This window comes from Pyrgilauda ruficollis, unplaced genomic scaffold, assembly GCF_017590135.1.
Source record: "Pyrgilauda ruficollis isolate IOZ18807 unplaced genomic scaffold, ASM1759013v1 scaffold126, whole genome shotgun sequence".
In the NCBI taxonomy this organism is placed as follows: Eukaryota; Metazoa; Chordata; class Aves; order Passeriformes; family Passeridae; genus Pyrgilauda; species Pyrgilauda ruficollis.
Window position 1 is genome coordinate 897,584 of NW_024510988.1, and position 16,165 is coordinate 913,748.

At 60.3% G+C, this 16,165-nt stretch overlaps 2 protein-coding genes across 7 annotated transcripts; one reads left to right on the top strand and one right to left on the bottom strand.

The window, feature by feature from the left end:
* The first annotated feature begins 107 nt into the window (after positions 1–107).
* RNF214 (ring finger protein 214) lies at positions 108–7,469 on the top strand. Of its 3 annotated transcripts, none has more exons than XM_041458103.1 (14): positions 108–382; positions 979–1,038; positions 1,233–1,373; positions 1,639–1,778; positions 2,323–2,391; positions 3,152–3,248; positions 3,466–3,554; positions 3,947–4,049; positions 4,235–4,333; positions 4,588–4,955; positions 5,759–5,894; positions 6,113–6,220; positions 6,503–6,598; positions 7,218–7,469. In XM_041458103.1, the coding sequence occupies exons 1-14, from the start codon at positions 131–133 to the stop codon at positions 7,281–7,283; spliced, it is 1,824 nt and encodes a 607-aa protein (XP_041314037.1). In that variant the 5' UTR covers positions 108–130; the 3' UTR covers positions 7,284–7,469. The 3 variants fall into 3 exon arrangements, with proteins under 3 accessions (XP_041314037.1, XP_041314038.1, XP_041314039.1); XM_041458104.1 differs by having other exon boundaries at positions 3,959–4,049; XM_041458105.1 differs by lacking the exon at positions 108–382 and adding an exon at positions 392–733.
* Positions 7,470–7,713: 244 nt separating this feature from the next.
* Positions 7,714–15,820, bottom strand: BACE1 (beta-secretase 1). Of its 4 annotated transcripts, none has more exons than XM_041458109.1 (10): positions 15,534–15,820; positions 12,235–12,323; positions 11,860–12,076; positions 11,547–11,684; positions 11,330–11,464; positions 11,108–11,209; positions 10,823–10,972; positions 10,531–10,702; positions 10,177–10,450; positions 7,714–8,411 (listed from the first exon to the last, which is right to left on the bottom strand). In XM_041458109.1, exons 1-9 carry the CDS (start codon positions 15,777–15,779, stop codon positions 10,209–10,211), a joined length of 1,491 nt encoding a protein of 496 aa, XP_041314043.1. In that variant the 5' UTR covers positions 15,780–15,820; the 3' UTR covers positions 7,714–8,411; positions 10,177–10,208. The 4 variants fall into 4 exon arrangements, with proteins under 4 accessions (XP_041314043.1, XP_041314042.1, XP_041314041.1 ...); XM_041458108.1 differs by having other exon boundaries at positions 7,714–8,569; XM_041458107.1 differs by having other exon boundaries at positions 7,714–9,052.
* Positions 15,821–16,165: the final 345 nt, after the last annotated feature.

Consider the following 16,165-nt stretch of genomic DNA (forward strand, 5'->3'; position numbering starts at 1 on the left):
CGCTGGAACAGGCGCAGGTCGACGGCCCCGACCCGCCGCGCCTCTGCGAGCCCGGCCCCGCCGCGCCGCCCGGCAGGTAAGGGGGGGCCCGGCGGGGCGGCAGCGGGGATGGAGCGGGGATGGAGCGGGGATGGAGCGGCAGTGCGGCCGCGGCGCAGCGCTGACCGATGTCCCCGTTGCGCGCAGCGGCAGCCCGCTCTCCGGCCCGGAGAGCCCCGGGCAGCCCGGGCCCGGCGGGGAGGCGGACCCCGCGGCCGCCCCCGGCCCCGGCGGCGATGCGGAGCCCGGCGGCGCCGAGGCGGCGGGGCAGAGCGGAGCGGCGGCCGAGGAGCCCGACGAGGAGGCGGCCCCGGGCAGGCCGTCGCAGAACATCGCGGTGCAGGTGGGTGCAGCTCCCCCGGGGATCGCGGGGTTTGTGCTCTGCAAGGCTCCTGTGGAAGCTGGAGGACAAAGAACTGAGTAAGCCGTGGCCGAAGGGTGAAACGCATCTGTACTTGCAGCTTTGCAGCCGCTGCTGTGTGCCCGTGCTTGAATTTTAATTAATCTTTAATTAAAATTTGACCCTAATGAGGCCATAGCTGGAGTGGTGTGTTCAGGACTGGCTCCGCAGTATAAGAAGGACAAGGAGCTACTGAAGAAGGGTGCAGCTGTGAAGATGATGAGGGGTTTGGAGCATCTCTCTTATAAGGAGAGACTGCAGGAGCTGGGCCTCGTTGCTCTGGATAAGTCTGAGGTGGGATCCCATTAATGCATATAAATGTCTCCAGGGGGTGTCAGAGGATGGTGCCAGCTTCTTTTTGTTGGTGCCCAGCTGTAGGATGAGGAACAATGGCCATAAACTAAAATAAGTTTCATCACAATATGACAGAGAACTCCTTTCTGTGGAGGGTGGCAGAGCACTGGAGCAGGTGCCCAGGGAGGGCCTGGAGCCCCTCTCTGGTCACTGCAGGGGCTGATCTCAGTCGTGTCCCTTCACAGACCGACTTCAAGGCGGCCGACGCGGACGTGAGCACGGACCAGGACATCGAGAAGAACCTGGTGGGTATGGAGGCCCTGTGCTCCGGCTCTGCCGCTCACACTCCGGGCGCAGGAGCTGTTCTTCCCGCTTTATTCCTGTCAAAACAGAATCACAGAATCATTACAGCTGGAAAAGGGCAAGACCATCAGATGTCAGCCTTGAGGTCTTGTTACAGGCTGTCCTTGCTACAGAGGAGTTTTGCTCTCCCCTGCAGGACAAGATGATGTCCGAGCGGGCTTTGCTGAAGGAGCGCTACCAGGAGGTGCTGGACAAACAGAGGCAGGTGGAGAATCAGCTGCAGGTCCAGCTTAAGCAGCTCCAGCAGCGGAGGGAAGAGGAGATGAAAAACCACCAGGTATTTGGTGAAGAATTGTTTTTGTTTAGCCTGCACTGTTACTAGTTTTGAAGTCTTTATGAGGAGGTAGGAGAACCTGCAGTGCACGGCATCAATCTCCTGAGTTTCCTCATAATGACCAATTTATATCTTGACCGGATCTGCTAAAAAGAAGGAATTTGCTGTGTAATCTCATTAATTAATTAATAAAAAAATAATATATTTTAAATCAAAATCATACTTGGTAATTTTGCTCTGTATCTGTGTGATGCTTCTTTTACTCCAGGAGATCCTGAAAGCCATTCAGGATGTTACGATCAAGCGAGAAGAGACTAAGAAAAAGATGGAGAAAGAAAAGAAAGAATTCCTGCAGAAAGAGCAGGATCTCAAAGCTGAAATTGAGAAACTCTGTGAGAAAGGCAGAAGGTATTTTTACAGAAAAGAAAGTGTTTCTTTTTGGGGAAGAAGACCTTGCTTAACCGTGATACAAACCTGATGGAGTAAAGAGCTTTAAACTTTTAGGAAGCAGCAAGTATTGAGGTCAGACCTGTGTATGGATGAATTTAGGATAGGCCCTATATTTGAATTGGCATTTTTATGGAGCCATTCTGTCATGTCCTAGAGGTCTGGTTTTTATTCTGAGGGCTCAGTGGTGTTTTTGGGTAAAACCCCTCCAGTGATGGCTCGAGGTGCTCAGCCCTTTTCCCCCAAGTGACCGTGGCAGAGCACGGGCTGGGGGAGCAGCACAGCTGCCTGCAGCCAGCCTGGTTCTGTGCCACAGCCTTTGTGCAGTGCCCTGAGACAGCAGGGCTCTGTCCCATGTGCTCCAGGGGCTGTTGGTGGCTCTTTTCCCACACACATTGCAGGGAGCCATCCCCAGCCCGTGCTGTGGGGCTGGCCCTGGGGGTGTTTGAATGTGGGCCCTGCTCCCGTGGCATTCCAGCTCTGCTGTCCCTTTCCTCTCGTGCAGGTTGCTGAAGGAGCAGGAGGAGAAGGAAAACAAGATTGCCTCTCTGATTGCAGAGCAGTCTGATGAGAAGTAAGGCTCTTTTCCCTCACCTGATTAGTGCTGCCCAGGGCACTGTTCCTTCCTGTCATTCTGCCTCAGAGGGAATCCCATGCTCTTGGTTGGGACAGAGCAGAGACAATGAGCCAGCAGTGCTGGCCAGTTACGTGCCCTGGAGGTTTTATCTCCTCTTTCAGCATCAGGGCTCTGGATTAAATCTTCCTTGATCCCAGTCACAAGCAGACTCCTGGGTACTTGTGACATAAAGATCCCATAAGATTAGAGTTTGTGCCTGGTGGATTGACTCAGCTTGTAACTGCTACTTCTGATTGCATTTCACCTCCCCAGAATTAGGGCAGACTGATTTCCCTGTCTGTTCCCCACAGCTGTCCAGCTACACTGAACCCTGGCACGCTCGGGTATTTAAAGCTGGGCAGGGATGCTCCAGGTGTTCCCAAAGCACAGCTGGAAATGCCCAGCTTTAAACTTCTCCAGGATCAGAACAGCATAGCTCTGCCTGCTGCTCAGGTTGATTCCTGGCTCAGATCCTCCCTGGGATTGGATTGAATTTTGCTGAGGGTGATTCCCCTCGTTTGGCCCAGTGCCTTTGCACAATGCTTGTTTGTGTGCTGTGGAACAGCTCACTGCTGGGACAGTGACTCACACAGCCCAGGGAGCTGGGGATGGTGTCACTGCCATGGTTCCAGCCCATCCAGAGCTCCTGGGATCCATCCTTTGGGACCATTCCAGTGCCTGAGGGGGCTCGTTCTGCTCTGCTGTGTTCTGTGTGCAGGCAGCTGTGGGAGATGGAGCTGGACAAGCTGAAGAACCAGCACAATGAAATCAACAGGAACATTCTTGAGGAGACAGAGCGGGCCTGGAAAGCAGAGGTGAGCAGGTGACTCCCTCCCTGCAAAGTGGCTGGTTTGAGATTCCAGCTGGGTAATGGACAGTGCTGTGAAGTTAGGAGCAGGGCCAAGTGCCACTTTGTGGGATGAGAGGAAAGATGAGCACGTGTCAGTGCAGTGAGCGTTAGCAGGGAGCCGTGCCCAGTGCCTGGTCTGGCAGCAAGAAATGGGAGTACAAAAACTGAGCCTCTCTCCACAGATCCTGTCCCTGGAGAGCCGCAAGGAGCTGCTGGTGCTGAAACTAGAAGAAGCGGAAAAAGAAGCAGAGCTACACCTCACCTACCTCAAGTAAGTCTGTGTTGTGTCAGAAATGGCAGGGAGGGTCACTCCGGTGTCCCCGTGTCCCATCTCCTCTTCCTCTGCTTGCGTTGGACTGGAATAGTTCAGGATTTCCTGTGGTTTTCTTACTGGATCAGTGTGATTCCATAATGTCTCACAGCAAGGGGATGTGGGGCTGTGCTTATCCCCTGTCACTGTTCATCTGCCAGGCTCAGCCTGTTGGTGCTGTTGGCTGTGGTGTCCCTGTGTGTCCCCCAGGTCAGTCCCTGTCCCTTGTGGGTGCCTCACCTGGGGGTGAGCCTTTCCCACCCTGCTGGAGGAGGGGAAGCCAGGAGGGTGTGGGGGTTGCTTGGTGCCACTTTGCAGGCAGTGAGAGCACAGTTGCAAGTGGGAAAGTTCAGCTGTGCTTGCAGGTCTGCGCCGCCCACGCTGGAGACCATGAGGCCAAAGCAGGAGTGGGAGATGAGGCTGAACAGGATACGTATGACCAAGCAAAGTGTCCGAGTAAGTTCCTGCTGACCTCTCCCAGCCTAGCAGTGAGCAGCTCTTCACACACACACACCCTTCAGCTCCTCTCCATTCTTCTGTGGAGCCAACAGTGCCACTTTAGGGCCTGCCACCCCCTGGCTTAGAATGCCCCAAACTTGCTCAGGTTTGATAACGTGCCTGTTTTCTTCCCTCTGTGCTAGGATCAGTTCAACGACCACATCCAGATGGTGAGGAATGGCACGAAGCTGAGCAGCCTCCCCCAGATCCCCACGCCGACGCTGCCTCCTCCGCCTTCGGAAGTGAGTGCCTCTCCAGCCCCACAGCACGGCCATGCCAGCCCTGGCACAGCCTGCTGCTGCTGGCCATGTGTGGGATGGCCCATTCCCTGTCTGGGCTTACCAGAGAGGCAGGGAAGGGTCTCCTTCCCTTCCCTTTCCAGCTGCCAGTGCTTGCAGTTCCCACCCCGCTGCCTGGAGAAGAGGCCGCTGGGCCCTGCTTCCAGGTGGTCTTACTCTAACCAGCCTTTCCCTCCTGCCCTGCTTCTCTTTCTCAGACAGATTTCATGCTGACGGCATTCCAGCCCAGCCCATCCCTGACCCCCCGGCTCCCCTTCCCCATCGGGCCCGTCCCCGTGCCCATGGTGATGCCCAGCGCCGACCCCCGGGCGCTCTCCTTCCCCCTGCTGAACCCCGCCATGTCCAGGCCCAACCAGCCCTCCCCACCCCTGCCGCAGTCCCAGGGGAGGAGCAGCCCGGTGGTGGCTTCGCTCCTGGGCACGCACAGCCCCCACATGCCCCCCTCCATCCCCCCTCCGCCCGGCCTGGGCGTCAGCGTGGCCCCCGACTTCCACCGGCCCCAGCCGGCCGACAAGCTGGAGAAGCTGCTGGAGAAGCTGCTCACTCGCTTTCCACAGTGCAACAAGTGAGGCTCTGCTGGTTTTTGGGAGGGCAGGGGTTTGTGAGTGCGGTGGGAGCTGGGTTCAGGGGAAGGGGGGCTCCTGGTGTCAGTGGGGTCTGCGGGAAGGGAGGCACGCAGAGGTGGTGGTCTGTTATATTTCTTTTTCTTGGGCCGGGTCTCATAAGCTCTCAAAAGAAATATAATACACCCAAGGATAGCTCAGCTGTTATTTTGGGGGCATAAAATAAGCAGGGTGACTTCTGCTGCAGTGTTAGAAACAAAAAGGTTTAATAAAAGGCAAAATAACAATCAGAAAAACCCGAGCCAGGTGCAGAGGTCTGCTCCTGGTAAGAACACCTCACAAAAGCACTTAGCTCTTTTGTTCTCTTCTTTTTCTACCTAATGGTTCAAGCGAGACTTTTTGGCTTCTATCCAATTAGCTGTCCTCAAGTTTTTGGTGAAGGTCCTGTGAGGTGGCTTTTTACCTAATCATTGAGAAAAACTTGTAGGCTTCTTTCCTTTTTTGGGGGACAAAGGCTAGTTTTGCCACTCTGTCATTAAGGAGCACACACACTCCTGCAGTGGTCTCCATCAGGTTTGCCCTAGCGCTGGGGATCACTGGGAGCTTTGCAGGACAGCAGGGCTATCTGGGCACTGCCAGCCTGTCTCTGGGGGTTCCCTGCTCTATCCCCAGCGTTTTGGGGATAAGAAAACGCTCAGCACGTGGCTCACCTCACTTGGAGGATAGAGGGGAAGCACAGGGCTTGTGGCTGAGGGATCCCGCTGTGTGAGGACCAGGAGCTCTTAGCAGGCTGCTGTTCCTGCAGGGCCCAGCTGACCAACATCCTGCAGCAGATCAAGACTGCCCGGAGGACCATGGCCGGCCTGACCATGGAGGAGCTGAACCAGCTGGTGGCAGCCAAGCTGGCAGAGCAGCAGGAGCGGGCAGCGGCTGGAGCTCAGGTGGGACAGCCTGGGGGCTGCTGGAGGGGGGCCTGGGGAGCAGGGAGAGCTGCCTCTGCTCCCTGGCTCCCCGCAGGGCTCGGGCCATGCCTCAGGGCTGTCCCCTGGGCTCCCTGTCCTGCTGGCTGCAGCGTAACCAGGCAGCAGTTTTCCCTGGGGGGACTCCTGTGTCCTTTCCTCCCGGGCTGTTCTGACGTGCCTCCTCTGCCTCGCTGCAGCCTCTGGGCCGGATCAGGGCCCCCATGTTCTCTGCTCCCCTGCCTCAGATCAGCACGCCCATGTTCCTGCCCCCGGCCCAGGTCGCCTACCCGGGAGCAGCGTCACACGTAAGGCTGCTGGCTCGGCTTCCCTGGGGACTGGGGAGGGTGTCCTGAAAGGATAGAGGATGAGCCCCTGCAGCTGGGAGATCTCCTCACGCAGCTACCTGGGCTGCTGAGGTGGAGGGGAGGACTGGGGGCACAGATCCTTTGTGTTTCACACAAACAGGGACACGCGTGATGGCTGTGGGCAGAGGGGGCTGTGGCCTCAGGCTGCAGCTGAATCTGTGATCAGAGCTGTGTGTCTGACTCCCCTGCCTGCTCCTTTCTTTCCCTCACTGCCCCTCCCAGACCCCAGCTGCCTGTAAGCTGTGTCTGATGTGCCAGAAGCTCGTGCAGCCCGGTGACCTTCACCCCATGGCCTGCTCACATGTGCTGCACAAGGAGGTGAGTGTGTTCTGCTGCTCAGGGCCTCCTCCTGCTCCTTCCAGGTGACCCTTCCTGAGTCCTTGTTGTCCTGACACCTTGCCAGGAGAAGGGTACGATCAATAAACAGCTTCCCTGCCTCCTGTCATCCCATCCTTTACTCGTGGCTGGGCCAGCCTGCGTGGCCAGTGGGTGGTGGCTTTAGGAACAGGCTGCCCTTGTGTCCCTGAGCCTGTGCTGTGTCTGTGAGGGCTGGATGCTGGAGCCAGACAGTCTGGAAGGGTCTGGAACACAGGGTGAGGGGAGAGCTGCCACTGCTGCCCAGGTGTCTGGGCTGGGGATGCCAGACAGGAGCTCTTGGGACAGGAAAGTCCCCTCCTCTTGCCATGGGTCTGGCAGTGGGTCACCTGTGTGGGCAGCCCCCCATCCCAACTGCTCTCCAGCAGTGGCCCAAGGAAATGGAAACTCCTGTTGAGGAGGGCCTGATGGTCCTGCAGGGGTGACAAGGGCTCCTTCCTCACGGTGACTTGTGATGGAGGCTGCAAGGAGCAGAGGAAACCAGCCCTGAAGCGAGTGCTGTGGACAATGCTGGCACCTCTGGGCTGGGCCAGTGGCTCTTGACTAATTCTCTCTCTTCCAGTGCATCAAGTTCTGGGCACAAACCAACACGAATGACACTTGCCCCTTTTGCCCAAGCCTCAAATGACGGCTGCTGGGACAACGTGGGCCCCTGGGAGGAGTTGCTGTGAATAGACAGGATCAGTTCTAAGATTTCTACAGTTCTATATTTATACGATCATGTATACACATGTACATTTTTATTATATAGGTAATGTGTGTATAGAAAGTCTGTAAACATACAAATTCATAAATAAAGTGTGTATATTATGCAGTGATTTGCTGCAGCTCCTCATTTCTCAGTCTGCAGCCTTGCTGGCTTCTCCCAAATGAGGGTCAGCATTCCCTGCTTGCTGGGAACTGCCTCAGCCACCTCACACCTCCCACTTGGATGCCATCAGCTCCTTTCCTGGGGCCATTCCTCATCACCTGATGCCTCACCACCCCCACATCCCTGCCAGCCATCACCTGTTTCTCCCCCCCTCTTGCCAGCCAACAAGTTGCGGACGAAGAGCCAATTTTTTTGTGGTCGTTTATTTTAATGTCATAATAATTTACCGTGTTAACATTCATTGTTCTTACATAGACACTGGGTTACAGAGTACTGGAGCCTCCAGCGACAGCCCACGGTCCTGTCCTGTCCTGTCCCATCCCCTGCTGTCACCGGGCCCGGGGAGGGAGCGCAGGGACGCGGCTGCGCTGCAGCTCGGGATAAACCAACCTGTCACACAACTCCTGCGTCCCCCTCTGCTGTCCTTCCTCCCAAAGCACGGGCTGACTCACCAACCCTTTCTCCATGGATCTCAGTGGGATTGCGAGGTGCTCAGCACCGCTGAAAATCTTGCAATGACTCTCTAAAAATCGCCCCCCTGTTCCTGGGTCTGCGGCAGGGGCTGGGCACGGCTGGCAGCCCCTCTGCCCCGCAGGGAGGCCAGGGCAGCCCCCGGTGCTCGCCTGCCACAGGGCTGTGTTTTAAGGCAGTGGTCCACAACAGAGTCTCTGGGGTCCTGGGGGTCCTGGGCAGGCACGAGGACAAAGGGGAGAACGTTGCCCTCTTGCAGGGAGTGGGGTTTGGAGCGAGGCTGGGGCCGGGGGGCTCTGTGTGAGCAGGGGCAGTGTGGGAGCTGTTGTGGCTGTGCCCCGTGCAGGGCTGGCTGGTCTCACGCTCTGCCTGTGTTTCCTGGCTCCCTCGCTGCCTTCCCAGAGAAACGTTTGGCTGCAGGGTTTGATTAACAAGCTCTAAGCTCGGTGATTGCTGTGGGTGCTCAGTCTGTCCCTGCCTGACCCGGCACTGCAGGTATCCCCTCTTTGTTCATGGAGGAGTGATGCCTTTTCGTTGTGGAATCTCCGTGTCTGAGCTCTGTCCCACCCAGGCTGGAGGCAGAGAAGCAAGGGAATACAGCACTAGCACTGCCTGCAAGGTCACGGGTGTCTGCTCTGGGGAAGGGACGGTGATCCTGCAGCACGGGGAGGAGGGGGCTGTCCTCACACACTGGAAAATCCTCTCTGAGGACAGAGGTGCCTTCTGGGCTTGTGAGCCACTGCTCTGCGTGCTCCAGCCCTGCACCCCCTCCTCAAGCCAGCTGGGACCCCCTCCCCATCACGTGCTCACACGTGGCTCAGCGTGAGCCCTGGTGCCCACAGTGGCTGAGGACTGAGCAGAAGGCTAAAAAGATTTAAAAAAAACCCCAAAACAAAACAGGACTGACCCCTAATGTTGGAACAGTGGCTTTCAGGGCTAGAAGTAAAAATAGAGATGTATGGATATACTGTACAGGTGAGAGGCAGCCGTGCTCTGTACACGTGGGACCGGCTCTGTACACGCTCTCAACGCGCAGCTGCGCTACCACTGACACGCTTTGTAAAAAAAAAAAACAAAACCAAAATAAATACAACCATGTGTTTACAAAACAATAAATGCTGCAGTTCCCGCAGCTGCCGCCTGTCCCCGGCGTGCCAGGGCGTCTCACAGCCAGGCCTGGACGTGTGGAGTGAGCAGGGAGGAGCTGCTGTGCCGGCGGTGAGGTGGGGGGCTGCAGGGGGGGCCCAGGCTCCCCTATGGCTTTCGAAGGGCTGGGTGGGCTGGGGAGCAGCCGGTGCCAGGGCTGGGAACTTCACACCTGGCACTGGCTTCTGCACGGCAGCCCCTGCTGATGCTGGAAGCCAGGGCAGGGAGTTTCCCATCCCATGTGATGTGGGGAGAGGATGGGTGCCAGCTCCTGCCTGTCCCAGGAGAGGATGGGTGCCTGCTCCTGCCTGTCCCAGGAGAGGATGGGTGCCTGCTCCTGCCTGTCCCAGGAGAGGATGGGTGCCTGCTCCTGCCTGCCCCAGGAGAGGATGGGTGCCTGCTCCTGCCTGCCCCAGGAGGGTGCAGGGAGTCCTGGGGCTGGCAGCAGCGGCAGAACAGCTCAGGAAGGCAGGAAAACGCAGGGGAAATGTGACAGTGAGCGGTGTAGGGGCAGCAGGGTAGGAGGGAAAGCCCTGTCCGGGCAGCCCAGGCTGGCCCTGCAGGGCTGTCTCTGAAAAGCCCGAGGCTGGATGGCTCCAGGATGATCCCTGGAGTCTGGCTCAGTGCAGGGAGTCACAGGGGAGGCACAGCTGCAGCACAGCTCCCTACAAGAGAGCGTGGGCTGGCAGCTTCCCGGCGGGGCGAGATGGAAAGGGACGCACAGGGATGGAGGAGGACAGGCAGGGGATGGCTCATCAGCGTCACTCCATCAAGCCAGGCAAGGCTGGGTGGGAGAGCTTGGTCCTGTCCTGGTGCTGGAGCAGAGCAGCTGCCTCCAGCTCCCAGGATGGGGTTGCTGAGCTCTCCCACTGCCCGGCTGCAGTCCCAGACGAACGGAGCCCGGGCCTGGGGCTGCCCCGGCCGCTGGCCCTGACGGACACCGTGTCCCCAGGCCCCGGGCACAGGGTCTGAGCTCCCCACGCTGCTGCCACACTCCAGCCCCCGCAGCAAGGCCCCTGCCCTGCTGCCTCACCTGCGGCCCGGGGCTGCGCCCGCGCTCCGCCGTCACTTCAGCAAGGAGATGTCGTCGGCGAAGTCGTCGTGGTCCCGCCGCAGGCAGCGGAAGCAGCGCCACTGGAACACCATGAGGCACAGGGGCAGCATGAAGAGGGCGCAGATGGCCGCCATGACGTAGGCGATGGTCATCAGGGTGGACTCGTCCGTCTGCGGGATGTTGTAGCCGCAGTCCTCCATGTTGGAGTGCAGGTGGGGCCCGTCCACCGCGGCCGTCCGGAACTCGTCGTGCACTGCGGGAGGGGGAGGCAGGGTCTGGTCTCTGCACACCCACGTCCCTCCATCCCATCCCCTCCCCGCGGGCCCAGCTCACCGTGGCAGGCGCTGACGGCGAAGCCGATGCGCTTGCGGGCGCGGTCGAACACCACGTAGAAACCCTCCATGATCACGGCGCCCATGACGGTGCCGGTGGAGGACTGGGAGATGGCAAACTTGTAGCAGTCGTCCTGAGAGGTGGCCACGTCCTCCACCGGGCGCAGGTATTGCTGCAGGGAGACAGCAGCAGTCAGGGAAGGCGCACGGGAGGCAGCTGTGTCCACCCACTGCCTGCGCTGCCCTGTCCAGCCCACGCTCCCTGGGCAGGGTCTGGCCAGGCCAGCGCTCACCTGGGGCAGGATGGTGATCCGGAAGGACTGGTTGGTGGCCTCCCCCATCAGGTAGAGGGACAGGACGGGGAAGATGTGCCAGGGGGTGGTGCCGACCTGCCAGCAAACCAGCTGCTCCCCCAGCCAGAAGCCGTCTGGGAATTTCTCCGTCTACCAGAGGGAAAGGGAAGGTGAGCGGGGCCAAGCTGGGCAGGCAGCAGAGATGCCAGGCTGGTGAGGGGCAGCCACACTGCCCACAGCCCTGCCCTGGGCCGTGCCCGTGGGGAAGGGATGGGCTCCACTGACCGAAGATGCTGTCTTGATGGATTTCACTGCAGCCTCAAACACCTTCTTCGGCAGCCTGAGGTTGGTGGTCCCGCTGTCCACAATGCTCTTGTCGTAGTTGTACTGGGGGGCAGAAGGGGAGGAGTGAGCCAGGTGCAGGACCCCAGCCCACTCCCCTCCCAGCCTCCTGTGACCACTGCTGTGTGTCTCCAGTGCCCATGGGGCAGGTCCAGCACTGCTCACCTCCTTGCAGTCCATGTTCAGGTCCTGCCCGTTGACCTCCAGCTTGACGATGATGACCTCGTAGTACCACTCCTTGCGGATGGGGGTGTACCAGATGTCACCCACGTACAGCGAGCGGTCGATGCCACCGATGATCTGCACAGCAGACAGAACGGCGCTGCCACCACGCGCTGGCAGTGCCACAAAGGAACCCCCCAGCCACCTGTGGAGGGCTCACCATGCTGCCTCCCACCGAGGCCACGGCCTCTGTGTCGTTGGGAGAGAAGCCTGTCCCACACAGCTGCAGGGAGAAGATGTTGGGCACCCGTGTCTGCTTCACCAGGGAGTCAAAGAAGGGCTCCAGGCTGTCGTCGGGCTGGTGGGAGGAGAAAGCAGAGGCAGGACAGGGATGTGTCAGTGCTGTCCCTTCTCCAGGAGCTCTCTGCACCCAGGAGAGCTCTCCTCAACCCCCCAGGGGACAAACAGGCACAAGGAAAAAGGCAACTGAAGCGTTTTGGTGGGGTCATCCAGGACTGTCAGCCAGGACTCACCCGGGCAATCTCAGCATACGCCAGCCCCAGGATCCCCTCCCAGTTGGAGCCGTTGATGAAGAATTTGTCTGACTCCGTGATGGCAGCGATGTTGGCTCTGACAGTGACGTTGGGGCCGTGGGGGATGGTGACAAGGTCAGTGCCCAGCTCCCCTTCCCACTTGCCCTGGGTGTAGGGCACGTACACTCCCTTCCGCAGGTCGCGGTAGGTGCTGGACCTGCAAGGGCAGCAAAGGGACGAGTGAGACCTGCAGGGTTTATGTGCATCCAGCCATTCCAGAGGCCAGGTGCTACCTGGCAGGGTCTGGCCAGACCTCCAGCAAGGAGAAGCAGTGTGCCTGAGAGGCTGTGCTCTGTGTGCCCCCAGAATACTCACAGCTGCCGCTGGTAGTATCTCCGGAGGAAGGGGTGTGGTGCAGCTCCCACAGCGAAGTTACTGCTCCCTGTGTCCACCAGGATATTCAGCTGGAGAAGGAAGAAAGACAGGAAGGCTCATGAGTGCACTGGGACCCCCTTTTTTTGTGCCCAGAGAGGAGAGAAGGAGGTGGTGGAGCAGGAGGCAGTGATATCAGGGAGCTGCACAAAGAGCAAACACCATCCAGCACTGTGCAAACAGAGCGTGAGCCCTGCCTCAGGGCTGGCCTCAGCCCCCAAATCCACAGGCAGGATTCAGGAACCACTTGGCAGGTGTCTTGGGGCCGGAGAGCAGCAGCAGCAACACAGGAAAGCAGATTTGCTGGCACAGCCTGTGGGAAGGATCGCTGGTGGGAGCCCCCGCGGGTCCCTGCGCCCGCTAATCGCCACCCATATGCCGAGCCCTGCTCCCGACTCATTCCTGCCTGGGCAGGATTACCACCTTTGGCAAACATCCCACTGGCAGGGCAGGAGCGGGCCAGCCTGATCCTGCCCTCAGCCGACCCGTGCCTGTGGCCCTGGGGAGGAGAGGGGTGGGATGGCCGGGTGGGATTGCCCCGGTGGGACTGCCGGGGTGGGAGCGGGGCTGTCCGAGCCTCCTGGCCGTGCTGGGCAGCAGAGCTCGGGGTAAGCCCTGGCCCCAGACCCAGGAGCTGTTTCACTAGCACCCGGGGCAGCAGCACCAGGGCTTTGGCCCCTAATCTGTGGAGTCAGAGGCAGAGGAAGGAGGTTAATGCGCTTGTGTTAATCGCAGCAGCACCGGCTGCAGCTGCCGAGCGCTCTCCCTGACAGGGGCTGGCGTGTCCTGAGTGCCCCAGCTCCACCTCCCTGCCAAGGGGAACGTTTCAGGCCATGGGTAAAGATCAGAGCAGCACGTTCACCCCCCCAGTGCCCACCCTGGGCGGGTGCCAGCTCAGCACCCACCACACAGCCTGGCAACCCGGCACCTGTGCCATTCCCAGGGCTGCTCCTGGTTCTGTGCCATTAGGGGCCACCTGCTCCACACAGCTCATCTGCAATCCCCAGGGCACCCAGGGGAGACTGGTTTCCCTGGAGAAGGACCTGCTGAGCTGACGCTGCAGGGAGAGGAGGCAGGGAGGGCTTTTACTCTCACAGGCTCCATCCTGCTGAAGGGGTCACGCACAGGACCCACGTGGAGGGGACCCAGATCCTCGAGACTCAGCCTAGCCATCCATTCAGGCCAGGACATGGCACGTGAACTGGGGAGGCCAAGACATGTGTGGCAGGGACACTGGCTGAAACCTGTCCCTGGAAGTGACAGCCCCTCCAGGCACCTCAGCAGCAGCACTGGCTCTGCGCCAGGCGTGTCCCTAGAGCTGTGTGCTGCTCCTGGGGCACCAAGCCTGTGCCATCTGTCCCAAAACACCGGCTCCTGCTGCCCAGCTCACCCCTCTCCCCTGTGTGTTTATGAAGCAGCCCGTTCTGGGGAGCCAGGGAAACCAACATGCTTGGACACACGGAATGTGTGAGCAATCAGCTGCTGACGGTGACTTGGCAGCGCAGCACGGCTCAGAACCAAAATTAAAGCACAAGGGGATACAGAAACTTCCTTGTCAGCATCAGGAAGGTGAAAGGAAAGGTGAGGAGATAGATCACCATCTCCCTGCTACGTGAGAGCCTTTGGGAAGGATGCACCCACCCCGAGGCAAACACACTCCCAATTTCCTGCAGAGGCACAGGCGAACTTTTTCACAGGAATCCTCTCATTCCATTGCAATGCCTGGAGGGATTTTGCTCCAGCACACATACACACACACACACACAGGCACCACGTTTGCATTTGGAAGCAATCCAAGGCTGGAAGATGCTGCCCAAAGGGTGACAGGCTCCGGAACGCGCGGGTGCCTGGAACAGGTGGTTCGCACGGAAATTATCTGGCAGCTGCGACACGTGGCAGGCAGGAGATGATGAAATCACGTTTAAAACCAGACTTTAGAAATAATCTCCTCCCTTTTTTTTTCCTCCTAAACACACCCTGCCAGGCAATACATGCCAGGCACACAGGGACAACACAATAGTGCTCCCAGAGATGCAATTTCCAAGGCAGTGGTATCGTTCCTCCATCCACTTCTTGCTCCCATCGCTCTCTCCCACCACGCACACAGAGCACAGCCAGCTCGTGGGGAAAGCCAGCCTTTATTTCAGAGCCTGTGTGGGTGCTGGCTGTGCTGGCAGCACCCAAAAAGTGGTGATGGCAGGCATGAGGGAATGTGGCTCGGTGCTTGGAGGAACCTGGAGCCTCGATCACCGAGCTCGACCCCTGGGCCAGACTTGTTGCTGGTGGCAACGGGGATCAGGATGGGCACAAAAGGATTTAGCAGCAGGAACCTCTCCAATCTCATCCATAAGAGAGGGGAGGAGCTGATTGCCCTGTGCTGTGTGACTGGCACCTGGCCCTCAGCATTTGCCCTGTCCCCAGGCGCAGGCACACGGTGCCACATGAGCTGGGCAGCATGTGAGGGATGCTGACAAAAAGATGGAGCAGGATCAGAGCCTGATGACGCACCAACGCCTGCCCTGCCGGCTCTGTGGGCTCCCTTTCTACCCAGGCCATCCCATTTCCCTGCACTTTGCCTCCCCACGCCGCCCCAACTCCTGCGCAGCTAAAACCCTCACGAGGTCCCCGGGAAAGCCGAGCTCGGGAGGATTTCTGGAGAATTTCCCCGGGCGGGAGCAGCAGGCAGAGCCCGGGGCTGTGCTGGGAGGAACTGCCAAGCGCGGCTTGGCCGTGGGCTCCTCCGTGCCTGCATGTGCCCGCTCCAGGCGGGCACGGGGCTGCGCAGCCACATCCCACCGCCCTGCCGCCCACAGCCCGCGCCAGCTCCAGCGGCATCCTCCGCCTCGGCAGCGGGGAGGGAGGCACGGAGGGAGGGATGGAGGCACGGAGGGAGGGAGGGATGGAGCGGGAAGGGAGGGATGGAGCGATGCAGCCTGGCTCGCCCGCACGTAGAGGCACACGCAGCACCGGCCACCCCGCCCGGAGCGCCCGGGCAGCCCCGGCAGCGCTGGGGTCACCTTCGGCGGGAGCCCGCGGCCAGTTTTAGCAGAAAGTCAGCAGGGAAAGCATCACCGGAGCGATGAGAAGAAGGAATGCTGCCCGGGCCGTGCGGCGAGAGCCACTCGAAGCCATGGTGGCACCCGCAGCGCCTCTGCTCTGCGCCCCGCAGCCCCGCAGCGGGAATGCGGGGGACGAGGGAGACGCGGGGGATGGAGAGATGCGGGGATGCCCTCCCACCTCACCTTCTGCGGGGGGCTGCCCACCGTCATCTCCACGTAGTACCCCTGCCCGGACTTGCCGCGCAGGTTGTCGATCATCTCCACGAAGCTGCCGGCGCTGTCGGGCTCGGTGTCCAGCGGCGCCCGGCGCTGCCGGAGCCCCGACGGCGGGGCCGCGCCGCCCCGCAGCGGCAGCCGGATGCGCGGCGGGGCCGGGAGGGCGCGGAGAACGCCCAGCCACAGCAGCAGCCAGGGCCAGGCGGGCGCCATGGCCGCGGGGAGCCCTCGGCGGGACGCGGTCAGCGGGCCCGCAGCGGCCCCGGCCCTGCCCGGTGCCCCCGGCCCTTTGCCGGGCCCCCTCCCCGTGCCCGTCCCGCTGGCCCGCCCCGCCCCGCGGGGACACGCCGGGACACGCCGGGACACACCGGGCACACCGGGACGTGCCACGGGTGGTACCCACGCGTCGCCATGGCAACCGCAGCCCCCGGCGGCCCCGCCGCGGTGACGTCATGCATCCCCCCTCCCCGGCCGCCAATGGGATGGCGCGCATCGCCCGGCCGGCCAATGGCGGGGAGGGGGCGGGGCCTGGGGCAGCGGCCGCCGCGGCGCCCGCGCTCCCGGCAACGGCGGCACCGGCGGAGCGGCGGACGGGGCCG